The 23,637-nt window shown below is 40.3% G+C and overlaps 1 protein-coding gene across 4 annotated transcripts in view; it reads right to left on the bottom strand.

Annotated features, from left to right (window-relative positions):
- The window catches only part of LOC121860770, a 93,695-nt gene that overhangs the window by 11,656 nt on the left and 58,402 nt on the right, over positions 1-23,637 (bottom strand). For all 4 annotated transcript variants that reach the window (XM_042358132.1, XM_042358131.1, XM_042358134.1 and 1 more), the window contains 9 exons: positions 22,911-22,955; positions 18,780-18,929; positions 18,377-18,487; positions 17,253-17,430; positions 16,820-17,001; positions 10,900-11,047; positions 10,463-10,586; positions 8,241-10,320; positions 7,644-7,824 (listed from right to left, as the gene is read on the bottom strand). In XM_042358132.1, the coding sequence (XP_042214066.1) occupies positions 7,644-7,824; positions 8,241-10,320; positions 10,463-10,586; positions 10,900-11,047; positions 16,820-17,001; positions 17,253-17,430; positions 18,377-18,487; positions 18,780-18,839 (3,064 nt within the window). In that variant the 5' untranslated portion in view covers positions 18,840-18,929; positions 22,911-22,955. The remainder of the gene's footprint in view (positions 1-7,643; positions 7,825-8,240; positions 10,321-10,462; positions 10,587-10,899; positions 11,048-16,819; positions 17,002-17,252; positions 17,431-18,376; positions 18,488-18,779; positions 18,930-22,910; positions 22,956-23,637) is intronic.

The following is a 23,637-nucleotide window of genomic DNA, read 5'->3' on the forward strand; positions in this document are numbered from 1 at the left end:
TGAAGAACATGACAGGTACTGTACTGTACTGTACTGCATGTGTAGATGTACTGACTGCAACAGTTTCATCTTGATACTGTACTGTATATGGACAGGAGCCATCCATACACACCATTTGTATCAGGTGGCAAGAAAATCTACTGAAAACTGGTGCATGAGTTAATTTTACAGACTTACAATCACTACATTGACAGAAACATGATTACAGTACATACAGACAGACCAACAGACAGATGACCACAACCACCAATTATTAAACTGTCTCACTATCTACACATCACCTATCCTTAATTACTGTACAGTCTCACCCAAAAGTTTGTTAACTCTCCCAGCCAACTATTGCTGCACTGCCTGCTTCAGATGTATGAACTTGAGTCTGTTACCTCGAACCTTTAGATTCATTCGTATTGGTTTCATGTTCTGGTTGGTACTGAGACAGTTTCAAACATCTGAAGCAGGCAGTGCAGCAATAGCTGGCTGGGAGAGTTAACAAACTTTTGGGTGAGACTGTACCATCACAACTAATAATATGAACTTTATTTGAACACTGGTGGATGAAGAACTTCTATAAGTGCAGATTGACTTATGGATGATTGGATTCCCCAGAATAGATTGGTACCATCATGCCTCTTTACTAAATAAATATTTGACTGGTGTTTTATGTCATAAAAAACACTACTGTACTGTGTTCCATGAGCTGTAAATAGAGGAATATCATATTTCTAAGACCTATTTGTAAAATATAAATATTAATAAATACATTTAATATAAATCAGTATCTCAAAGTAATGTACATTGATTGAAGTCATCTTATGTGTAACATACATGAGGAAATATTTAATAAATCATGCAATTCTTTAGACATTATGGTAGAGAAATATATCAAAATTCTATGCAGTAAAGGTATACAACTTTACAAGCAATGATGTACAGTAATGGTTAAAGATACACAGAGTTACATACAGACCTTAACGGTTAATGATGTACAGTATTACATAAAGACTGTACAGTAATGGTTATTTACTCTCCTAGAGCTACGCTGTAACACACACTAAACAATTCTTTTTAAACGAGAATATCAAAGCTGCAGGCAGTCATAAAGCTCTGATTAATATCACAAATAAAGGTGGACGGAACAGTTGGTGATATAAGCGTTCATCAATGGGAGGAGGGAGCCATGGACTTAGCTTCTGACTACCAATTTAAACAACCAATTAAAAGAAAAGTCATCTTTGGAAAAAATTTGATTTGTGCATTGTGAATCAGTAGTTGAATTAGCTGATGGTTATGAACTTTAGTAGCCATGTTAGTTAACTGCTTTATTAATTCAGCAAGATCCATTGAAAAGATTTACATGAGAATTTTGATTCATTCCGTATTAATTCAAGTTTCAAAAGAATGTAGATATATGAGCCTCATTACTGTTCCCGGTGTGTGTATTATCTTAATGACTCGTGTACACTGATCACTGCAGTATCACTCAGGACACTATTGAATGTTAACAATGTTGCTTCACAAGAAATTCATGGTGATGTTAGTAAAGAACAGAATGTACAGTATTATTGACTGACATCACTGATGTCAAAGTTAGAGATTTAGTGGGTAAAACATGTTCCTAGAGCACTACTGTCCTATCATCATGCTATATACACTGTGCTGTACTGTATTCTATTTTAAGAACTAGGAGTAAATTTATTCTGTAAATGCTTATGGTTATAAGTACGGTGTACTACATTAGGAAAGAATATAACTACGTAACGTGTCTTGAGAACAGAACATGTGGACTGATGAGTATCGTGCGAGCACATCGAGGAAGCACTGTACCACCAATGAACGTTACCACCGTCACTCCTCCATACATCTTTGGTAAAGCAGCGTTATCTAACTTTACTCACATAAAAACAGATTAATATACTTGTTAGCTTTATCAAGAATTTCAAATCATGACGATAATTACTACGGCCCACTCCAGTAGTGCCCGTGCTGACTCCGACACAAAAAGGCCGGTGGTAAGGAAAGAACCACAGTGAGCATGGGCAGGGCTCGGCCTCTCAGCTAAGCAACACGCAACCAGCCAGCAGCATCCTTGCCCATGCAACTTTTGCAGGTCAGTGAGCAACAACCACCCAACATCTAATGTAAACCGTAGTAGGGAAACACTGTGCTCTCTGAATCCTTCCATGATCTCACTAACTCCAGTGTCCCCTTTCTCATTCCTCTACATGGGGAAAATAATTTGTTTATCAAAGAAATTATAAAAAAATAAATAAAAAATTCATATGAATCAAAATACAAATAAACACTACAAAGAACGAGAGGCGGGGGACATGTTGGTGGGTTGTTATGAAGCATTAGTGTAAATATGGCTTTAATAGTTCAGTTTTTTCGCCCACAATAAATAACCTCTTAAATATAACAACAATGAGTTCTCCAGCACCACCAACATAGAACAGTATAAGAGAATCATAACCAGAAGCCTTAATATTGCACTGTTAAAGTATGATTCCTTTTCTTGTCATAAATTAAAATGGATCTCATTAGATGTTATGAAGACAATTCGTGGTCATTAAGCTGGCCACAATGTTTATTTCAAAAAGCAGCCGGAGTATTTAATGCAAGACCACTCAGCGATGCTTCAAGTTACACATCCAACTTTTTATTGTAGCCAGAGGTGTAAAGTAATGAGGTAAATTTACTTGAGTGCTGTACTGTGCTCAAGTAACATTTTTGGTTATTTACTTTTTAAAAGGTATTAAAAGTTTTCAGTACCTTTACCTAAGTATGGTATTCTAATACTTTTACTCCAGTAAAATTGAAAAAATAAAATAAATAAATAAATAAAATTCGTTACTCGTTACATGTCCCAAACAATAGAGTTTTAAATACCCAATCACAGGGCACAGGACAAACTTGGAAGCGAACCAATGACAACCGTTTCTTTATGTCAGCTGTTTATAAGCACCTGTTTAGTTATGCTAGGCTTATATTTAGGCCTAAAAGATTCCAGCTATTCAACCATAATTTTGAGAATCGGTTATTGATTAATCTCAATAGAAATATTTGCAAATACAGTAAACATATGTAATGCTGTCTCTTATTTTTATTGACATGTTAATTAAGGATCTGTGGTCAAAATTTTGATAATTGTCTTCATTTGTAGGAATGACAAAGAATACCTGTAATATTAAAAGCTTTTCAGAAAACAAATACTGTACTTTTGTGTAATGCAAATTAATATTGACAATAAAAGGTAGTTAAAGACAAAGCCATATTTACTTAATTGTTTCTTTATCAAATAATTTTTTTTTTACATTTTTACGTAGTGAGATCTGGAGCTTTTTAGAGCCTGAGAGACAGACATCCCTGCTAGCCGGCTGATCAAAGAATTCAATACCAGATATAGTCATTCATTCAGGGTCACAAGAAGTTGAAGCGGTGATGGGGTCCAATTGAAGGTCTACGGACCCCTAACCTCAATCCAGACCCACTTAATCGTCCTGAAAGCACCACTGACATCACCAGCATGGCCTAAAACTGGTCTCTAAACTGGTCTCTTTGCACAGCTTTTGCATATACTGTACCGTATCTTAATCAGTAATTTGTTAAGAGTCTGTTCAATAGAAATATAGTTTACAATAATATGCTTTACACATACTGAATAAAATAATTTATTTCAAAATAAAAACATTACTTGCTAAAAAGTCTACATACAGAACATCACCATAATACAGTTTACTTTATTTTGGCATATAAAAGTTAATACCCGGTATATACATCCTAACATGGGAATTTCTTCAACTGCTTCAATAAAGAAAATCACATACAGTAGTATACATTATATGGCTCACCTTGACTACAGTACAGTACTCACAAGTGGGCTACCATCCACTCTATACCATGAGAGCTAACTATACAGTATTTATCAAGCATCTCTTTAAATGTAATTAAGTTTACAAGTTTTACAAGACTGTTTGAGCCTTTTTCTTCTCTTTCTCTATTACACTGGCTGCTAACTTTTCATCTGTTTGCCCTATGATTTGCACAGTACAGTACTGTGCTGTATAGACCTTAATGAAGGAGTTATAAATAACTAATATAAAGAGCCATAAAATAATGATGATGATCAACATCATCAAATATTTTAGTTGTGAGTCAGACAGTCCATCTGTTCTGTTACAACCTTCATTGTTCCGGGTCAGTACACGATGAAACAAAAGTTCATAGAAAAAAACTTTAATGTTTGGTGAGTCACACTGTATAACACCCTTTTCATCAATGACCTGTGATTGAACCCACAATGCAATAGTGAGAGACAAGCACTCCTTAGTCTTTGACACATGATATACAGCCACAATGGCTCAAGTAAGGTACACACAAACACACACACATTAATATTTCCTCCCAGTGCATTTTATCAATAAAAACCTAAAAATAATTTTTTAAATACTGTAATGATTTTTAATACAAACCCACCAGATATTTATACTGTACTGTACAGTATATCTAAATATAAATCTATGGCATATTTAGGTAGGTTATTGCTCCTTGGGAGGAGGAGGATGTGTGAGTGGCAGGTTGTGGGGGGCTTGGTGTGTGCTAAATTTAAAATGGCAGCCATGTGACAACACACACCAACTCATGTGTAGGTGGGCTTGCGTTCATGATGAGAAGATTAGCGTTATAAATAATTTCACAAATATAGGCAGGTTAATGTTGGTCGGACTTGCACCTGGTGAGGTATAACTGAACTGAAAGGCAGGAAGTGTCACACGACATGACTTCTCACGTTCAACCATATAAGACCAAATCTTTCTCCCACATAATGAAATACTATACACAGATTCAAAAGGCAATACCTGTGATGGAAAACATGTTGAGAGTAAACTGTTGTATGAAAGGCCTTGACCAACAGGTAAAAAGTTAAGGGTAAATACAGTACAGTACTACAGTATATGAAATGATTGGAGTACTTGTCTCAACTCTTCTGTCTGGATGTAAATCATGGCCCGGACACACCGTACTCAAGACACAGAGCAACAAAAATAAATCACCATTAGGACACATCGGTACACGACGGAGGTATAAACAGAACACGTAATTCAATATTATTTTTCCATAAATTATCACAACATAATTTGATTATTTTTTACACAATCAACCTATAAACACAAAATGAGAAAATATGAACTATTTCTATAGTTGTTCTCAATATCCATAACCAGAAATACTGTCTACTTAATTCATGCTGTTTTAATTGTCCTAAGCAACCCCACATGCAGTATGTGTCTAACATGTGGTATAATTATCATAAGATAATTTCCAACAGTTTCTCATGATTATACTGAACTAAAGAGTAACTTAACACACATGTCATGACACAAATTTACCAGTTCTGAACTGTACTACTTGAATTCGTTTTTTAGAAATCTGAGACACATATTTGGAATTTAGCCAACATTAACCCTTAAGAGTCCAAGCCTCAGTCTGTATATAAAAAATCCATTTGGCTGATACTTAACATTGACTATGAACCCAGAGGATCATATTTCAGTGCAGTGGATAATCAGTTTTCTTAAGTTTGATATAACTGTATTCCTTCTTTAATGACAGTCGTAACTGACTCATGCTCATTAAATTGTGACCAAAACCCAAACAGTACAAATCTTTACATCTCCATCAACATTTCTTTCCCCAAGATAAATGTATTTAAGAAAGATATGACTGCAGGGGATTAATGATGACCTTTTCAAAGCTCTGAATATGATAAGAAAAGCAAAATGCATTCTGAACATAGACCTGGTGTTGTATATACTGTCCTAAACTTCTAGACCATCAAATGTCTTGTGTAACCCATTCCAACATGCTCATTCTCTTTCCTGTAAAATTTACAGAACATTAATAAAGGCTAGCTGTCTGTCTGAGCCAAAATAATCATGCACTCAAACCCAGAAGAAAAAAAATGCACTGTATACCTTTATATGCTTGGCCTAACCAATGCAATACACTAGCCCTCTAAATAAGAACACTACCCATTGCCTAAAGCCTTCCTATCTTCTACTTTTTTGGATAACTTTCAGAAAAATTAATTTACCTTTACCATCAGGGTCAGATGAATGTCATAAAAGACTTATCATGCCTGCAAACAACAATGACCATCAATGAATAGTGGAGCTGAGTTTTCACTGGGAGGAAGAGGGGAGGGGAGGGGAGGGGAGGAGATAGTGATAAAAACAATTTGGGGAAATGGATTTCTTTTAAAGGGAGAGAAAGTGCAAACACAAGAGGAAATAAAATATTATAATAATTACAGTATACAGTACTGAAATGGAGTCACTTTAGTCAAAGGGAGAAAGGAAAATCTTTATAAGATTTTAAGATATTAGGCATTCTCATTTGTTAAGTGGTATTAGGAGTACTGTAAATAGTTTTATGAAACCCTAATGCAAAATATTTTGTTTTATAACAGCAAGAATTAATAGTACTGTACTGTACTGAATGACTATTATACTTTCTAATTTTCTTCAAAACTACTTGACAAAGATAAAAATTTATACAATATAACAAAAAATAAATAAAAACTATGTACAGTATTGACTATGATATCTGACTACAGCATATTTATTCGGCGGCTGTTAGATCAAATGACAAATTTACGATACTTATCTAAAATGAAGTTTACAATACTGTCCTTATGAACACCAGAGAGAAAAATTAAAAGAGAAAATTAAGAAAAAATAGAGGCCATATTTTACAATGATGACTGATAATTTTCCTACAGCATAGTGTCAGATGGAGAGAAAAGATCTTATGTTTGAAAGACTAATAATAAAAAATCAAAATGAAGTTTCTTAGCTACAATTCTGTTATTTTCTTCAGGAACCAACACAATGACACACAGTACAGTATACAGCAACAGATATGTTTCACCAGCTAAAAACTGTTGTCTCTCACTAGAGGGGTACTATGAGGGGGTCTGTATGGCCTGCTATGTTATTTATATATACGTACTGTAATATATTTTATGTAATACCTGCAAATTAGCCTATGGCAAACACCCAACCCTAATGCTGATGGTAAATCCTGCAGAGGGCAGTGTTGAGCCTGTCTACAAGTACATGTTTAGGGCCCAGTGAAGGGAAGTGCCTCAACACATTAGATATAATAACCAGGAACTTGAACAAGGTCATCAGTACGAGATGTATACACTACTGATCTGTGACAAGTGTACAGTATTATCTAGCATCACAAGCCTAACTTTTGGCTTACACATCAAACAAGTGTAAGTCATTTTCATCCTTTCTGGATCTTTGAAAACTTTATAAACACGTTACTGACAGTTTCCCTGATTATACAGCGCAGTACAGTAGTTATCACGATACAAATAATGACTGATGAGAACTTGTATGTACCCAACCTTGACTTCTCCTCCACTACAATAATCACGACCATTCTTATGTTTCTATTATGTCATTCCAATATTTACAAATAATTGGCCAAGTGTATAATGTCACCTAAACAGCTAAGTTCCTATACATCCCTAAATAAAGTGTCGAGAGACCAAACTGTGTTCACATTCTGTAACACAAACCAGAGACTCCAGTTAGTACAGTCAAAGATGTAATTAGTGCTACGAGGCTACTTACTGGTAGTATGGCGGACACCTTCCCCCATTGTGCGCGGGCTGACTGGCGGGTGTTCGGTGAGAAAGGAGTAGTAGCCCGAGTCCTTCTTCTCCACGCCCATGCGACCTCTTCCACTACGGCGCAACTCTACTCCACCACTGCCCATATCCACACCCATGTCCAGCCCAGGGTCAGTGTTGGCCTGTAAGAAGATAATTTAATTGGCCAGACTGAACAAAGAAGAACATTTGACAGACATGACAAACATATGCCTTGCCAAGATAGAGTAAGGTAACTAGCAGGTGCACATAAAACACCTCATGTTGCTCTAAACACTACAGTACAGTATGTCTGTCTGATTCTTCACACACATTAAATTATCATAACATCTTCTATGCACAATATGAGCCTTACTTTTTACTTTTTCTTCACCAACCTAAATAATACAACACAGACCCTATTCATATGTTTCCTCCTCTTCCTCATCTACTGTATATATTAAGAGGGAGAACAAACTTAACTAACCAACCATTTCTAACAGTAGGTTCCTTTAGTTCCAGGAATATTATGATACTGTACTATACTGGTAACACGTCTTGTATTAAGAGTTAAACTCACCTCAAACTGTGAGAAATAAGCCCCAGTGACCCCTGGGAGGCTTGCTGGTCGTGGTGTTTTGGGTGTGGTTGGCTGTGGTTGTCTCTGTGGTTGTTCACCACCAGGAAATACATCTGCAAACACTGCATCATAGGGTCCAAGTGCATCATCTTGGGTTGTAGTAGAGTGGGTGTCATCATGAAGGAAATCGGTGTCGGAGATCTCCGAGCCGAACCCGCTGGTCGAGACGCTGTCGCTCCGTGCTAATTCCCAGGGACCCAACCAAGTAGTACCTTCACGACCCACTCCCTGCTGATGCTGTTGGTGATGGGGACTCAGGCTGTGTGGCCAGGCCCTTCCAACCTCGTCATAACTGGAACATTTTCTAGTGGTAAAGTCTGGATTACGATGCTCCAGTAGACGACGAGTGTTGAGATGAGTTTCGCTGGAAGAATAACATCTGGGTAGACGCTGAGGATTGGGAGGGAGTTGTGTTCTCTCCTCCTCTACTATTATACCTGAATCACTCTGTTGTACTCCTGGGGAACTGGGTGAGTTGGGGGTGGCTGCAGGGGGCCCAGCCACAGCAGCCTCCTGAGGGCTCACTGGTAACCAGACACCACTCGTAGGTTCAGGAGCAGTACATGCTGCAGTAGCGGTGGCAGGGTGTTGCAGCTGCTTTTGGTGGCTACAAGAAACACTCAGCTCTAGCACTCTGGGACGTTCTTCCCGAGCCCCAGTTAACTGGATGGGCACTATCACCTCTCGGGGCCGTTGGGGTACTTTATCACGTTGTGGGTGGCACCTTTCAATATTTAGGATGGATTCCTCAAGTTCTCTGTGTTTCTCATCAAGAGAACTCCATTGATTATCTCTAGAGCCTTTCTTCAGTACTTGTATTGTCTTTTCTGGAATCATAATATGTTCTTCCTTTTGCTTGCCATCTTCTATCTGCACTTCAAACACTGATCTAACTTCAGGTATTGCATTACATGGCGTGGCAATTACCTGAGTTTCCCGTACAACCAGGGGTTCACTGCGGACATAGCTAACAGGTGATGCTTCCCTCTTCACATCAATTACACAAACAGATACTTGACGACTCTCTCTGTCGCTGCAACGACGTGAGAATGATGATGTAGATGAAGATGAAGGTCTGACTGTTTTCTCATCTCTTCCTTTTTCCTCTAATCTTGCCACTCCAGCCCCACAAGTTCTGCCTCCTCTTTCTTCTACTCTTGCTCTTCCTGTTTCAACAGAACTACTATCCTTTTCTTCTATTCTCACTCTTCCCGTTTCCAGAGAAGCATTTCCTCGCTCCTCTACTTTTAATCTGTTGGTTTTGACAACACTAGTCCCTCTTTCCCCTATCTTTTCTCTCCCTGCTTCGGCAGCACCAACATTAAATGTGGCACTACTGTAATAGTTGCTGGTTGACCCGCTTGTACTCTTAATGCTATCACTAGATGTAAAGCTTTCTTTTAAGGACGTAACCTTAGCCTCACTTTTGTAGTCACTGCTAGTCCGACTAGACACCTCTTTACTTTTGTAGAAGGAGTTGAAAGCAGGAGAGGAAGGACAAGAGGACTCAGAAGCTCTTCTAAAGCTGAAAATTGGGGAACCTGTTGTATCCCTTATGACGGTTGTTTTTGGAGATGATGGAGGTAGACTTGAGATTGGTGTTACCGGAGATGAACATTTGGGTGTAATAGGTAGACCATCATCACGAAGCTCATCTAAGGCAGAAGCAAAGCTGAGACGAGCAAGTGCAGTGGAGGGGGACATGTCTGGTGTGTGGGGCGTAGAGGATGGAGACGCTGGTACGGCCTCCAGTGTTGATCGCAGGTTAAGACTGAGAGATTTAGGCATATTAGTCTGTCCCCCGGCACAGGCGTGTCTCTCGAGGAAACTGGACGCATAAGCCGTCGATGATGAAGAAACTGATGTGGAGGAGTGATGAGACTCATGACTGCGGTACAAGATCGGGGCGGAGGAAGGATCTCTTGGGCCCGTGTCTCGCCTTAATTGTCGATCTAACTCTGCTAACTGACCTACAAAGTTAATATTTGGGGAGATGGTTGGTCTTCTTGTTTTTACATACCTGCAAAAAAAGAAAAAAGAAAAGAAGATATTACATCAACTATACAATTTACCATAGAGTCATATTAGCCGTGAAAAAACTATAGCAAATCTTTATCACATTCAGAGTACGTATATATAATCTATTAATGTTTAATACATACATGTACGCCTCATCAAAGGGAAGTGAGAGATGCTTCATAACATAAGCAATTGCAACAGTAGCAGATCGGGAGATGCCTGCCAGACAGTGCACCAACACACATCCACTGGACTCACGAACCTTATCTGTGTCAGAGACCATCCAATCAACATCATCAAATTAAATATAATACAGTACTTGTATATGATCAAGTGTGACCAGAAAGACAACTGATGGGAGAAGTAACTATAAACAAACTGGTTCCTTCATAACAAGTAAGGGAAATTGATCTTATTTGACAGTACATGAAATCTATCAATAAATAAAAGTTCTGTATTTTGAACATTATTACTGGTGTCTAGGAACGATTCTACATGTTGACAATGAATACAAATAATGGCACCTATGACAGGAGAGAGAGAGAGAGATTTCAAACAAATTTTATGAATGTTTACTCACCAATAAAATTGAAGGCATCATTAAAATATGGGAGGAGTTTCTCACTGAAGTTATCGTTTACGGGGATTCTCATGAAGTAGGAGTCTTGAACAAAGTCTGGCTTGGGACACGACACACTGACGTTCAGTTCGTATAATATGTTGTAATCCTGGAAAATAATGACTTACATCACAATCTATTTTAATGCTTGGGTAAGGATTTTTTTTCATTATTTTATTTTTCATTTACATTTATACTTCTTTATTTTATTTTTCATTTACAATTTCACTTCATTACAGTATTTTCTTTTTAATTTACATTTACACAACTTCCATCATAAACTTTAAGAATTATCATCAATAAAGGTAATATTCCTATACAGGTACATAATTTGCAAAGCCTTCAGCTGTGACCTTGAATTTTAACATGGTCCTGAAATTAGGATTACGCATTTTGTGAAGTAAGGATAAATATTCACCTAAAATGAATTTTTTCCTCCCAAACCTAATCAACGGTGAACTATGATCTGTTAAGCTTTAATACACCAGGAAGTTTGCAGTTATTTAACAAGTTCTACACCCAGTGCTACATAGTGTGCCCCGCCTCTCCTGACCGGCCCACAGTGGTTCATGTGGGGTTCATCTCCCAAGAAAGACATCAAAGGTGCTAATTATACACCCCACCCCACCCCACCCCAACCCCCCCACCCCCTGTCCCCGTCCCACGCTCAGCCTTAATTCACCTACAACACTCTGCCAAGACACCATACCAGTGATTCATGTATAACTTCATAAATGGCCCTTTTTCCCAGCTTAACTTCGTACAGTGTCTTTTTTTATTTACCATTTACCTTTGTCCATTTGCTTGTCCTTGGGAAATAATTATTGCAACAGTTTTAAAGGATGGAATAATTGTCCTCATATTCTCGACATTTTGTGACATTACTAGACACATCCTGAGTTTATGTCGAGCTTCACACGAATTAAGCTGTAAATAATATCATCAGCTGACTTGAAGCACGTAAAACTAGTAGCGAGGAAAGCCGCCCACACCTACAGGGGTATCTGTTGCCACGTCTTCTAAAAATGAATCAGGTTACATAATTCCCTTGCAGTTTGCACCCTGCCAGCTGCAGTGAAAGGGTCAATGTACTGTACTAAAGGTATATATATTCCCCACAAAGGTTACTAACACAAGGTAAACTGAATCCCTATGTAATGTACTCCAACCACACCATGTTATGATTACCAAATATCTGTGTCTGATGTTATGTTGGTGTGATGTAATATTTATGGGGGCTTATTACAAATATGGACTGTGTTAAATTTTTTTGAAAAATTTGTCACTAGTAGTTTTTTATGTTGACTCTAAGTATACAACTCATTTTTTGCAGAAATAAATATTTAACATTTTATTGGCGTTTGTTTGCAGGAACAGTGTCTGTTTTTGCTGTTGAATGAAAATGAGTGATAACCTACAATCACTGTTTTCGTTAAGTGAAACTGATGCTTTGTACAAAATACAAAGTGTGGGGATTGCGCCCAAAGAGAAGCAATGCCGAAAATGCCATGATAGGCAAATAAATTATATTGACGGAAGATTCAATTGGTGCTGTCAGAAAGGAGGGTGTAATGAAAAGGTCTCAAAAAGAAAAAGCACATGGCTGAATAGAATAAATCTTGATCTGGCAAGAATTATGGATAACTGCTGGACAAAAGAATACACATGGCTAAAATTTTGAGAGGATGAATTGGGCATGAGACACCCAACCGCTATCGACTTCTGCAGCTACATGCGAGAAGTAGTTTGTTATTGTTACCTACCTAACTTGACCTAACCTTAACCTATACAAATCAGTGTGCGAGGTTATGTGGCACCGGTGTCACAAAGGCCAAAATTTGTATGAACTTAAGTTAAGTATGATTGGCCAACACTTGTGATAAATAGACCTGTAAGTCACAAATAAAACATTTCCGCAAAACATGAGTTTCACATATAAAATCAGCACGAAAAACTGTATATTTAATGTTTCAAAAATTTGGAAGTCAAAATTTTTAATAAGACCCAGTAATCGTCTGTGCAGTAATAAACAGTATTCTGTATACTGTATAATCTTTCTGGAGTTTATGGAACCTATATAATACTGGTTGCTGCAATTCGCAATTTGGTAATACTGTATTGCAGTAAACAGCAACTACAAAATTCCGGAAATTCACGACACTGAATCTAGGACTATTTTTTTATGATCATTTTCTTATATTACATTAAGCTCGGTGAAGGACAAAATTTTTTTCAGATTCTTTGGTTGCTGTAATCGGCAATTTTATCATATTTTCTAACGTTGTATATGCTTGAGATTATGTTTACATGTGTAATGATAAATAAGTCTATTTTTAAGTTAATCAGCCAACCAGTGCTATCATTCGTCAGTCCGTACCTGTTGTCGACTTATTGTACATGGACAACAAGGAACCAGTTTTGAGACACGGTCCTTGAAGCGATCTAACAAAAGACAAATCCCACTACCAAAATAGAGTGACAGTTTAAGGAGTGTTTAAATGGCTGCTGTCTTTCAAGGTCAGTTATCATCACCAGACATCAAGCCAAAACAACCATAAAAACGATGACGACCATGATGCCAATATCAAGGATCATTTCCTGTGTGTATCTCAACCCCCTCACAACGTCTTGTTATATCTCTATGTTGCTAAGTTATTCCTTTGATACTTAAGTTGGTTATAAACTCTGCAAACATCAAAGGGGAAAAAAAATTACTCCGGCTCGCATATTCTCAGTGTCCAATATTTTCTGTTGCTTTTCAGTTATCCGCCTCATTTTCACGCAGTTTCATTTATCTTCTCTTCTATATTGCTTGTACTGTAAGCTATGGCTACATTAAAGTGTCAAATACACAGACGACCGGTATCACTGACGGAACAACAGGGTCTGATTCCTAACCAGGCTATAGGTCACGGTGTAGTCTACTTGATGTCAATGGGGATCAATTTATGGCTCCGTTACCATGCCGACGCAAAGAAAAAGAAAAAACTTGACTGTTACTAGTAGGTGGGCAATGATAAAACCTAAGATATGAAAAGAATCCTTGGTGAAGTTGTTGAGGATAAGTCAAGTCTAGCACAACATAACAGTTATTAGGTAAAGTTGGTTTTAGTGGGTCATAGTGAGGTCAGATTGAATTTTGGTGTACATCCTTTGAGACTGACTACCCTTACCTTCAAACATACTGCCCCACCTTCTTTAACCTCCCTTACACCTTCAAGAGGGCGCCCCACTTTGGTAACTACAGTATACACCTGACTGAACGACCGGTCAGTACTAAACGTTCACAAGAAACATTTGATTGTGATGAAAGATGAAAAAAAAGAAAAGAAATTCAACTCCGAAACTAAAAGCGTTTTTGCCATGTAATATAAAACAATATGTATAATTTTCTGGTTATGTTCACTAAACGTCTGAAAAGTGGAGCTCCTGGTGATATACTGTAGTGAGCGGGTTCTGTTGGATGATGTGTAGGTGAGCCGTAACGGTGAAGGCGCCCCCGTGTGCTGATGTAAGCCATGGTGGGTTATACGACACAAACACACACACACCTAACCTTATCCTCCATTATAATCCAATTTTATTTATCTTAACTTAACCCGACCCAACCGACCTACTCAAAAGTTACGAAGGCTGAGCTAAGCATACCTAGTTGCATTGCATCTAGCCTAACCAAACTTAGCCTAAGGTAACCAAGTCTAACATGGTATAAGGGTTTTAAAACTAATTCTGTTGAAAATTTGTCCAGTTTATTATTCTGATGGTGGGATTTTGTCCAGTAATGCAATGTTTGGTAAGATTTTGTCCAGGATTCGAACAAGGGGAATGTGAATTTGATGTGTTGTCAATCTTACTATATTGATGGTGCTATTTTTCTGCTGAAAGATTTTTTCTCCCACAGGAATAATGCAAATGGTTTTAATCTGTGTTGAAACGTGGGAGGTAGTGACGTCCGCCAGCACCACCACCACTTGTTTATGAGCTTCCCACACTGTCGTACCGCACACATCATCCCCGGCACCAACAGCATCTATACTTGTCTACAGTATATTGGTACCTAAGAATATTACCTTCTAGCGACTGTATAAAGTTTAATACTAATTTCTATTTTTTTTCTCCAATATATAAATCGCTTAATTTTATTTTAATTGGAAAACCTCATTTTATCATTTTCATAATTACAAGAAAAATACGAGAATATAGAGGGAATAGGGAATGGTTAGACGATGTATAATCAATGAAATTAGGAATTGAAATAGATTGTGGAAGGTGGATAAGGAAATGAGGAATAGAAATGCGGGAGATGACTGACAAAAACAAACTTCTTGGTGCGTGAGAATGAAGCTTATGGTAGGAGCCTCCGTGCCCCTTACAATTCCTTCCTCCTACACACTAACTCCCAGTCTTCCACCTTGCTGGAGTAGTTCATGTGTTTGCGCGGGAAATATGTGGTTGGAAGCCTCCCCTCCCCCCCGTGCGCCAAAATTAGCGCGCCAAATCAACACAGTTCCACCGGTATTAAACACGTCAGCGCGAGAACTAAACGGGACACACACACACAGAGGCCAACCGCAAGCTCCGAAAATATTAGTAATGGTTGAGTTGAGAGGAGCTGTCAGGGGGCTCGGACGGGGGCAGAGAAAAACACATTAAATGTTACATGACGACGGTAGTGGTGGTGGGTGTGTGAGGGCGCCAAGGTGAAGCGTTTATACGAGGAGCTACCGTCACGCTGCTCTGTATAGCCCCCACGCTTCTCCCTGCTCCAATATTAGCTCCAGCAATCAGCTTTATCCTACCAGCTATTGTAACATCCCACAGTTATATGAACCCATGCACTATAATATTACACATACATAATTTCAAACCAGACTTACTTACGTGTACGGTGTAGGTTAAGTTAGGTTAGGTTGATGATGCCCCACACAGCAGACAACACCAAGTAAACAAACCCCAGCTAATGACCTTGGATAAATCTGGATGATTTTCGCTGGGACTCTGCATTAATCCAAATCTGACTTATCCTATTTTAACCTTAACCTTAACCTACTTTAAGCTATCTTTTTAACCTAACCTGTCGTTATCATTACCTGTGTTATTCTGCTATGACTTAACTTTACAACTTCACAACATACACCTGACCTTCGCTCACGTATCTAAACCTGATGCAGTTCAACTCAACGGAACATTATAATCGGGGGGGGGGGGGCAATGGACAAGTTCTTTTACTGTAACTTTGGTCCAATGAAAAGTTGTCTGCGGGTGTTTTCGTCCAATGAAAAGTCTCGTTGAATGTTTTGTCCAATGATAACTATGTTGGATTTTTTCTGTGCAATGAGAAATTATCTACTGTTTTTTCCAAAGTTTTGTCCAATGTGAAGTTGTCTGAGTGAGGGGGGGGAGGGGTTTTGTCCAGAGACATGAGTCATGATGGCGGGACAGGTGTGGTCGGGGTGACTCACCTCTCCACCCACCTGCACCTGTGGCCCCGATCATGAGCACACCTGTACACCTACGCCGTCAACCCCTACTACTACTACTACTACTACTACTATACATGTGCCGCCACCCCGCCCCCCACTCCTACACCTGTGCTGCCACCTCCACTCCTCAAAGGGTTAAACCATCGTCCTTAAATAAATGTTCTAAAAGGATTAAATCATCATCAAGGGGGTAAATAATCCGCATTCTCCTGAAAAGGGTTAAATAATAATTCTCGAAGGGTTAAACCATCGTCCTCAAAGGGTTAAATCAATATTCTAAAAGGGTTAAATCATCATCAAGAGCTAAACCATAGTCTTCAAGGGGTTAAATCATCCTCATCCTCCTCAAAAGGGTCAAACCATCGTTCCACAAAAGGGATGAGAGGAACAGTACTCACAGACAGAAGCTGCTTGTTGTTGGCGTCGTGCTGTGAGCCGAGGTAGAGGAAGGGTAGTATACGGGTGGGGCCCACATTGGACACGGAGAGGCAAGGCTGCGACTGTGTGGTGAGCGGGGTACACTTGTTGCTGGAGTCCTCGCACAGCTCCGGGAACCGTGCCTGAAACTCCAAGAAACCCCCTGTGTCACCCCAGGAGGTCACGGGGTCAGAGGTCAGCATGGTGCAAGGTCAGGAGTTTAATATATATGTGTATATGTATAAACTGGAACATAAATGGACGACATATTTCAGTAAGCCGGTGACGTCACCTTAACTGATCCAAGGTACCCCAGGTTACTGAACACACCACTCCAGGTCACAGGTTACTCAACAGGTCACCTTAGGTCCCTCAACAGGTAACAGGTCATGCAAAATATCAAAGGTGACTCACCGGCCAGGAGGTAGACGCAGGGGAAGGCTCGCCCCAGCTTGTTGAGGAGGACGTGAAGGAAGGAGTCTTGAGGGATGGAGGTGAGGCTGATGGCATTTTGGTCGTATACGATGATGTCCAGCCCCTCGTGTAGTTCCCCCACCTGGCACGCCTGCTGCAGGTAGTCGTGCACCGAGATCTATGGGGAGGAGGGGAGGGTAAAGTCGTGGCCGTGAGAGTTGTGTACATGGAGCTGTTATGGGTATATAGAACTGCCAGAGAGAGAGAGAGAGAGAGAGAGAGAGAGAGAGAGAGAGGTCCATTACACCTTGTTGATAACACCATTTGCATGTCTGAGACAGAGAGGACGCGGTGAGGGTAACTCTTGTGTAGATAATGATGAAGTACCTCCCCATGTTTTGGTGTATGACTTCAAGGGACTGTAATTATAAACATCAACGGACTTTGTAAACATCCCGTCTGTGTGTGTGTGTGTGTGTGTCAACGTGGTAAATACTCTCCTCCGAGCATTACTGTAACCTACGTCGATAAAAATAATAAACAGGAGCCTGACACACCGCCATCAATCTCTCAACACAACGGGCGGTGGTGTAACTGCTGAGTGTGTTGGTGGTACACTACAGGGCCACACTCCTCTCCTCTTCCTGTGATAAATCTGACATCGTATTCGGTATCTCAGTGTTAGTGGTTATTTCGTTGAGAACCGAACCCCTTTCTGATAAGTCTAGCATCATGTGGTCAGCCTGCCTCGGGTGTGTGTGACTCCGCCCTACACAACTCCCGGGTTTACAGCGCCGCCAGTGTAAACACAAGTCTCCACGCCGGCCACCGACGATAAAATCTTCTAAAAGGAATTTGATAAATGTTTTATATATTAGGAACTTTATTTACCCTTCCATGATAAAAGGTTCTTGGGGTTATTTCTAGACGTGGTTGATAACTTGAGACACTTCTGAGAAAATGTTTGAAGGGAATAAGGAAAGAAAGTTTTTATATTTGGAACATGGTGGAGCGCAGGAGTATTTCAAGTGTTTTATATACCACAGCAATATGGAAACATAATCTACCGCACACTATGGCGTCATATTCTAGTACACACTATGGCGTCATATGACAGTACTCACCGAGTCCTGTTGGAGTCTCTTCTTCCTGATCTTGGAGGACCAGACGTTAATAGAGTTGAGGATGTGGGAGGTATTGAACTCACAAAACGTCCGGCTGTCGATGATGAGCGCCTGGCCGACCAAACACACCAAAAGTTGATGATCAGATATCCAGTTGTTGGTTAATTTCTTATTCTAACAAATTGTCCCAACCAATCTTCAAATAATATAGTCTAGTTTATTCTAAGCCATTACTGAACTAAATCTAATGTAATTTTAACATTAGCCTCTGTTACAATGTATTCATGTTGACCCAGATACCCCGATCTTCTTAAAGGAGGGAAAAGAAGCTTTTTTCGAATAATTTCTTTCAGATGTACGTCGGTTTTATGAGGGACCATTAAGAGAGTGAGTAACAGCTGACCTTGTCGCTCCTGACCAACAGGGAGAGTTTGTGTGGCGTCACAACTTTAATGGCCTCCATGACGGTCCCTCTGCTGCCCCCTGCTGCTGTTGTGTCCCGGCGTCGTCAGCTGCCCCCACCCGCACACTGCCTGCTGTCCGGCACCACCTGTAGGAGGAATCACTGTTTTACACAACACTGCATAACGTCACAACTGAAATTCAGACGTCAAACTTTACTACACACACACACACACACACACACACACATACTGTACATACATACATACATCCATACATAGAACTTCCTCGTTACTTGTAAAATTATGATCATTTTGGCTACAGCACTGGACAACAGCTCGTGTAGTTACGGAGACGGCGTGGCGGCAGGTGAGGGTGGTGGGTTAAGTCTACGGTCTTGACACACCATGTTTCACTACCACAGCTCTCGGGGTCCTTCCAGTACCACCACCTCTACTACACCACCGCAACACTCACCAACACCACTACACCACCGCAACACTCACCAACACCACCACTACACCACCACAACACTCTGCCCACTACACCACCTGCTTACTCCTGCATCACCACTACACCACACAGCCTCCTGTACCACACTATACCACCACAACACTCCTCCCATCACCACTACACCACCGCAACACTCCTGCATCACCAGCTCTACCACCGCAGCACTCACCAACACCTCACACACACAACACTCCTACTTACCACCACCACCTCCCACCATCACCACTACACCACCACCAACACTCACCTCCACCACTACACCACCCTGCTTACTCTGCCTACACCACCTGCTCCTGTCCCCTACACCACCACCAACACTCACCACATCACCACTACACCACCACAACCTCACCATCACCACTACTACCGCAACACTCACCAACACCACTACACCACCACCAACACTCCTGCTTACCACTACACCACCACTGTACTCCTGCCCTATATCTGCCTACAACACTACACACCACACAACCTCTTACCATCTACCACAGCACTGGCACTCACTGCATCACCCTACACACCGCAGCACTCACCAACACCACACTACACCACCGCAACACTCCTGCTTGCACACACCACAACCATCACTACTACACCTGCTCACCAACACCACTACACCACCGCAACACTCACCAACACTACTCTCAACACAACTGCACCAACACTACACACCTGCTCACCAACACCACTACACCTGTACTCTGCCCTTTCTACACCACCAGCACTCATACATCACCTGGCCACAACACAACACCTACCACCAACACAACACAACACCTACCACCAACACAACACAACACCTACCACCAACACAACACAACACCTACCACCAACACAACACAACACCTACCACCAACACAACACAACACCTACCACCAACACTACTCCAACACAACACCTACCACCAACACTACTCCAACACAACACAACACAACACAACACTCAGGCCGGCAAGGATCACACACTGCACAACATATTATTTTTATTATATTATGTTAGACGTTTTAGTGAAATTTTGTAGCGTTTGAGAATATAATTTTTCGTCATTTATATAAAACTTAATTAAACAGTCGACTGTTTGGTTCCGTCCGCATATGTGGTGTACGTATATACTTTAAGCTGTGTAGGTGTATACTTTAAGCTGTGTAGGTGTGTACTTTAAGCTGTGTAGGTGTATACTTTAAGCTGTGTAGGTGTATACTTTAAGCTGTGTAGGTGTATACTTTAAGCTGTGTAGGTGTATACTTTAAGCTGTGTAGGTGTATACTTTAAGCTGTGTAGGTATATACTTTAAGCTGTGTAGGTATATATATATACTCGTAGTTGCAGCAACTTCTTACCTAACCACACGACAACATTTAAATTTGTACCAAACAATTTATCGACCCCCGCCTCCGAGTGAGTCATCGTGGTCGACACCCCCCCCCCCCTTAGGTCAGGGAGGTCAGCCAGTAGGATGTATGTATGTATGTATGTATGTATGTATGTATGTATGTATGGATGGATGGATGTATGTATGTATGTATGTATGTATGTATGTATGCCCCACCCTGGAGACTACGTTTTTAAGATATCAGTTATGGCACAAGACTTTACAATTGAGAAAAATATGACAGTTAAGTGCAGTGCCGACTCAACTGTCCCCATAATCCGTTTTCTATGGTGCAATATTACTGTGTGTGTGTGTGTGTGTGTGTGTGTGTCTGTGTGTGTGTGTGATGGCGGGAAGATGTGCGTGTGGTAGCAAATGTGAACAGGCCAATCCGTTAGACTTAACAAATATATTATGAACTAGAAAAATATCAATGGACTAAACTTGTAATGCCTTCAGAGACCAGTATACACGGAGGTTAGTTCTCCCTGGGGTGATCCTTTGACGCCATCATATATTATAGAGGGAGGCCAAGATGGTGTCAGACCGCCCTTGAAACTTTACCGTGACCAGATGAGGTGTTGTATTTTTTTTTGGTCTTAATTAAATCAACAATAAATACGAGTACACAAGGACTAATCGCTGGTTGTGTTTTGTACCACTTGAAAAAACACAACAAAACACAAATCAGATGGTGAAGGACAAACGAGGATTAAGCTGACTACAACGTAAAAAAAAACCAAAATAAAAAACCGTGGAGATCTTTTAAAGAGACCCAGAGAGAGACAGAGAGAGACAGAGAGAGACAGAGAACTAAACACTCGCTTCTTGACAACGGCGAGACAATTCTTTAAACCTACCTGTCATTGTTTACCTCTGACTTATCCAATATGGCGTCGATATTCCACTATGACTATAAACACGTCCGTTACACTCCAGTTAAGAGAGAAGAAAAAACTAACGTACATTCTGGGACACCATCTAGTAACTAACAACAGCCGAGTATAGTTCATAATATACACCAACGTCTGGGGGCATCTGTCTGTCTGTCAAGGAATTAGTGAAACATTTGAATGGCCGCAGACGATTATTTAGATAAGCACAATACATATAATTAAATACCGGTAGTTTTATACATGACCTAACCTAACCCAATTTTTTATACGAGTTAATTGCTTAAAGTTCCTTGCCTCCACACACACATACACGCACCACACACACACACATACACACACACACACACACACACACACACACACACACACACACACACATTTATGAAAAACAACAATAAACAACAACGACAATATTTTCATGACGCCGCAAAAACACCAGACAGACAGACAGACAGACACACCGAGAACCAGAAGACAGACAACATCTAGGACCAGCAGACAGACAGACGCAGACACAGTGAACCAACAGACAGACAGACAGAAAAGGGCATAGAAAATCAGCCAAGAGAGAAAGGGAAGGAGGAAGGGCGGCGTCTACCAGAGCGTGTGGTAGATAAGTAGACGCGGTGGTAGACGGGATCGATGATGGCCCCACACCCCCCTCCCCCCTGTGAGTCACTGTATGAGTCACCGTCTACATGTTGGCCCCTCGTGCTACACCCTGGGGTAGACGGTAGACAGGACAGTCAAGGCTCTGGGTAGTTGTAAAGGGAGATAGTATAAACTTATATTTAGATAGATAAAGACTGAGACAAAAAATAAACAGATACTGATATACAAATACACACAAAAGCTTTAACTAAACTAAATAAGTAAGTAAAACCTTTAAAACACTTATAACTACTAATTAAAATTAAGGAAGTGTAAACAAAGATGGTCAATAACGTGATGGCCACCTGTGACCAATCAACGACCTCGAAACTGACCTGGCGGTGACCCCTTGGTTAAAATTCCAGAGGATCGTGGCAGCCGCATGTTACGCTGCATGTGATTGACCGAGACAGCTTACAAACAAAAGCCTGTTATTCAAAACCTCATAGGAACATAAAAGCCGTGTACTTTAAGCTTCATTATGGTGACTAAAAGCGAATTGTAGGGCCCGTCAGCATCCACGTAACAAAACCCTATAACTTCACCAAGACCGAATGGCTGACAACGATATAAACACCACAAGAACCAGATACTATTTTGTTTCAGGAAGAGATAAAGTTTCTTGCCGTAAACCCTGTGTGTGAATATTTAACAAAAGACCGACATAAACATCTAGTGGAAATAATAATATCCGCCGGGTGTTGAAGTAGTTCCCGCGTGCAGTCTCACAGTCTACCCGGATCTGTTGAAGAGATAAAACACTTAGTAGAGTGAATATGTATGTATGTATGTATGTATCCGACATAGGGTGTGAGGAGACATAAGCCTCACACGACATAAACGTATATCACCTGTTAACACGAGACAACAGAGCTACCATGGTACTATTATGGTACTACTGTGGTGCTACTGTAGTACTATTATGTTACTACTATTATAAATATAAATTCCAGAAGCACTTTGAATAATAATCTACAGAACTCGGCCTCACCGCAGTCATTAACCCTGGTGCTAGTGTGAGTTTATTACAGAAGCCGAGTACTCTCTCTCTCTCTCTCTCTAACACATTGTCGTTCTATCTCTAATGTAAGACGTTTGGCCCAGGGTGGTTAATGTCCTTATCTAACCTAACCTAACCTAACCGTGGTCCAAACATCCGCTCATTATAGCCACCCGGGCGGGATGAACACACGCTATTTGGGGGCTAGTTGTGCTGTAATAAGCTATGCACTAGTACTTAAGACAATACATCCTTCACTGATCTGTTGGGATTAATTTAGACTCTATGTGTACAAGGTATCTCTGAAGGTAGTGTGTGTGTATTTTTCTGAGGTAAAGTATACATGTGTGTGTGTGTTGCGGGTCATGTATACTCCGTCATCACAGCGTTATCACATCTCCAATTAGACGGTAGAGAGTGGGGG

The sequence above is a fragment of the Homarus americanus genome, unplaced genomic scaffold, assembly GCF_018991925.1.
Source record: "Homarus americanus isolate GMGI-L3 unplaced genomic scaffold, GMGI_Hamer_2.0 scaffold23617, whole genome shotgun sequence".
NCBI lineage: Eukaryota > Metazoa > Arthropoda > Malacostraca > Decapoda > Nephropidae > Homarus > Homarus americanus.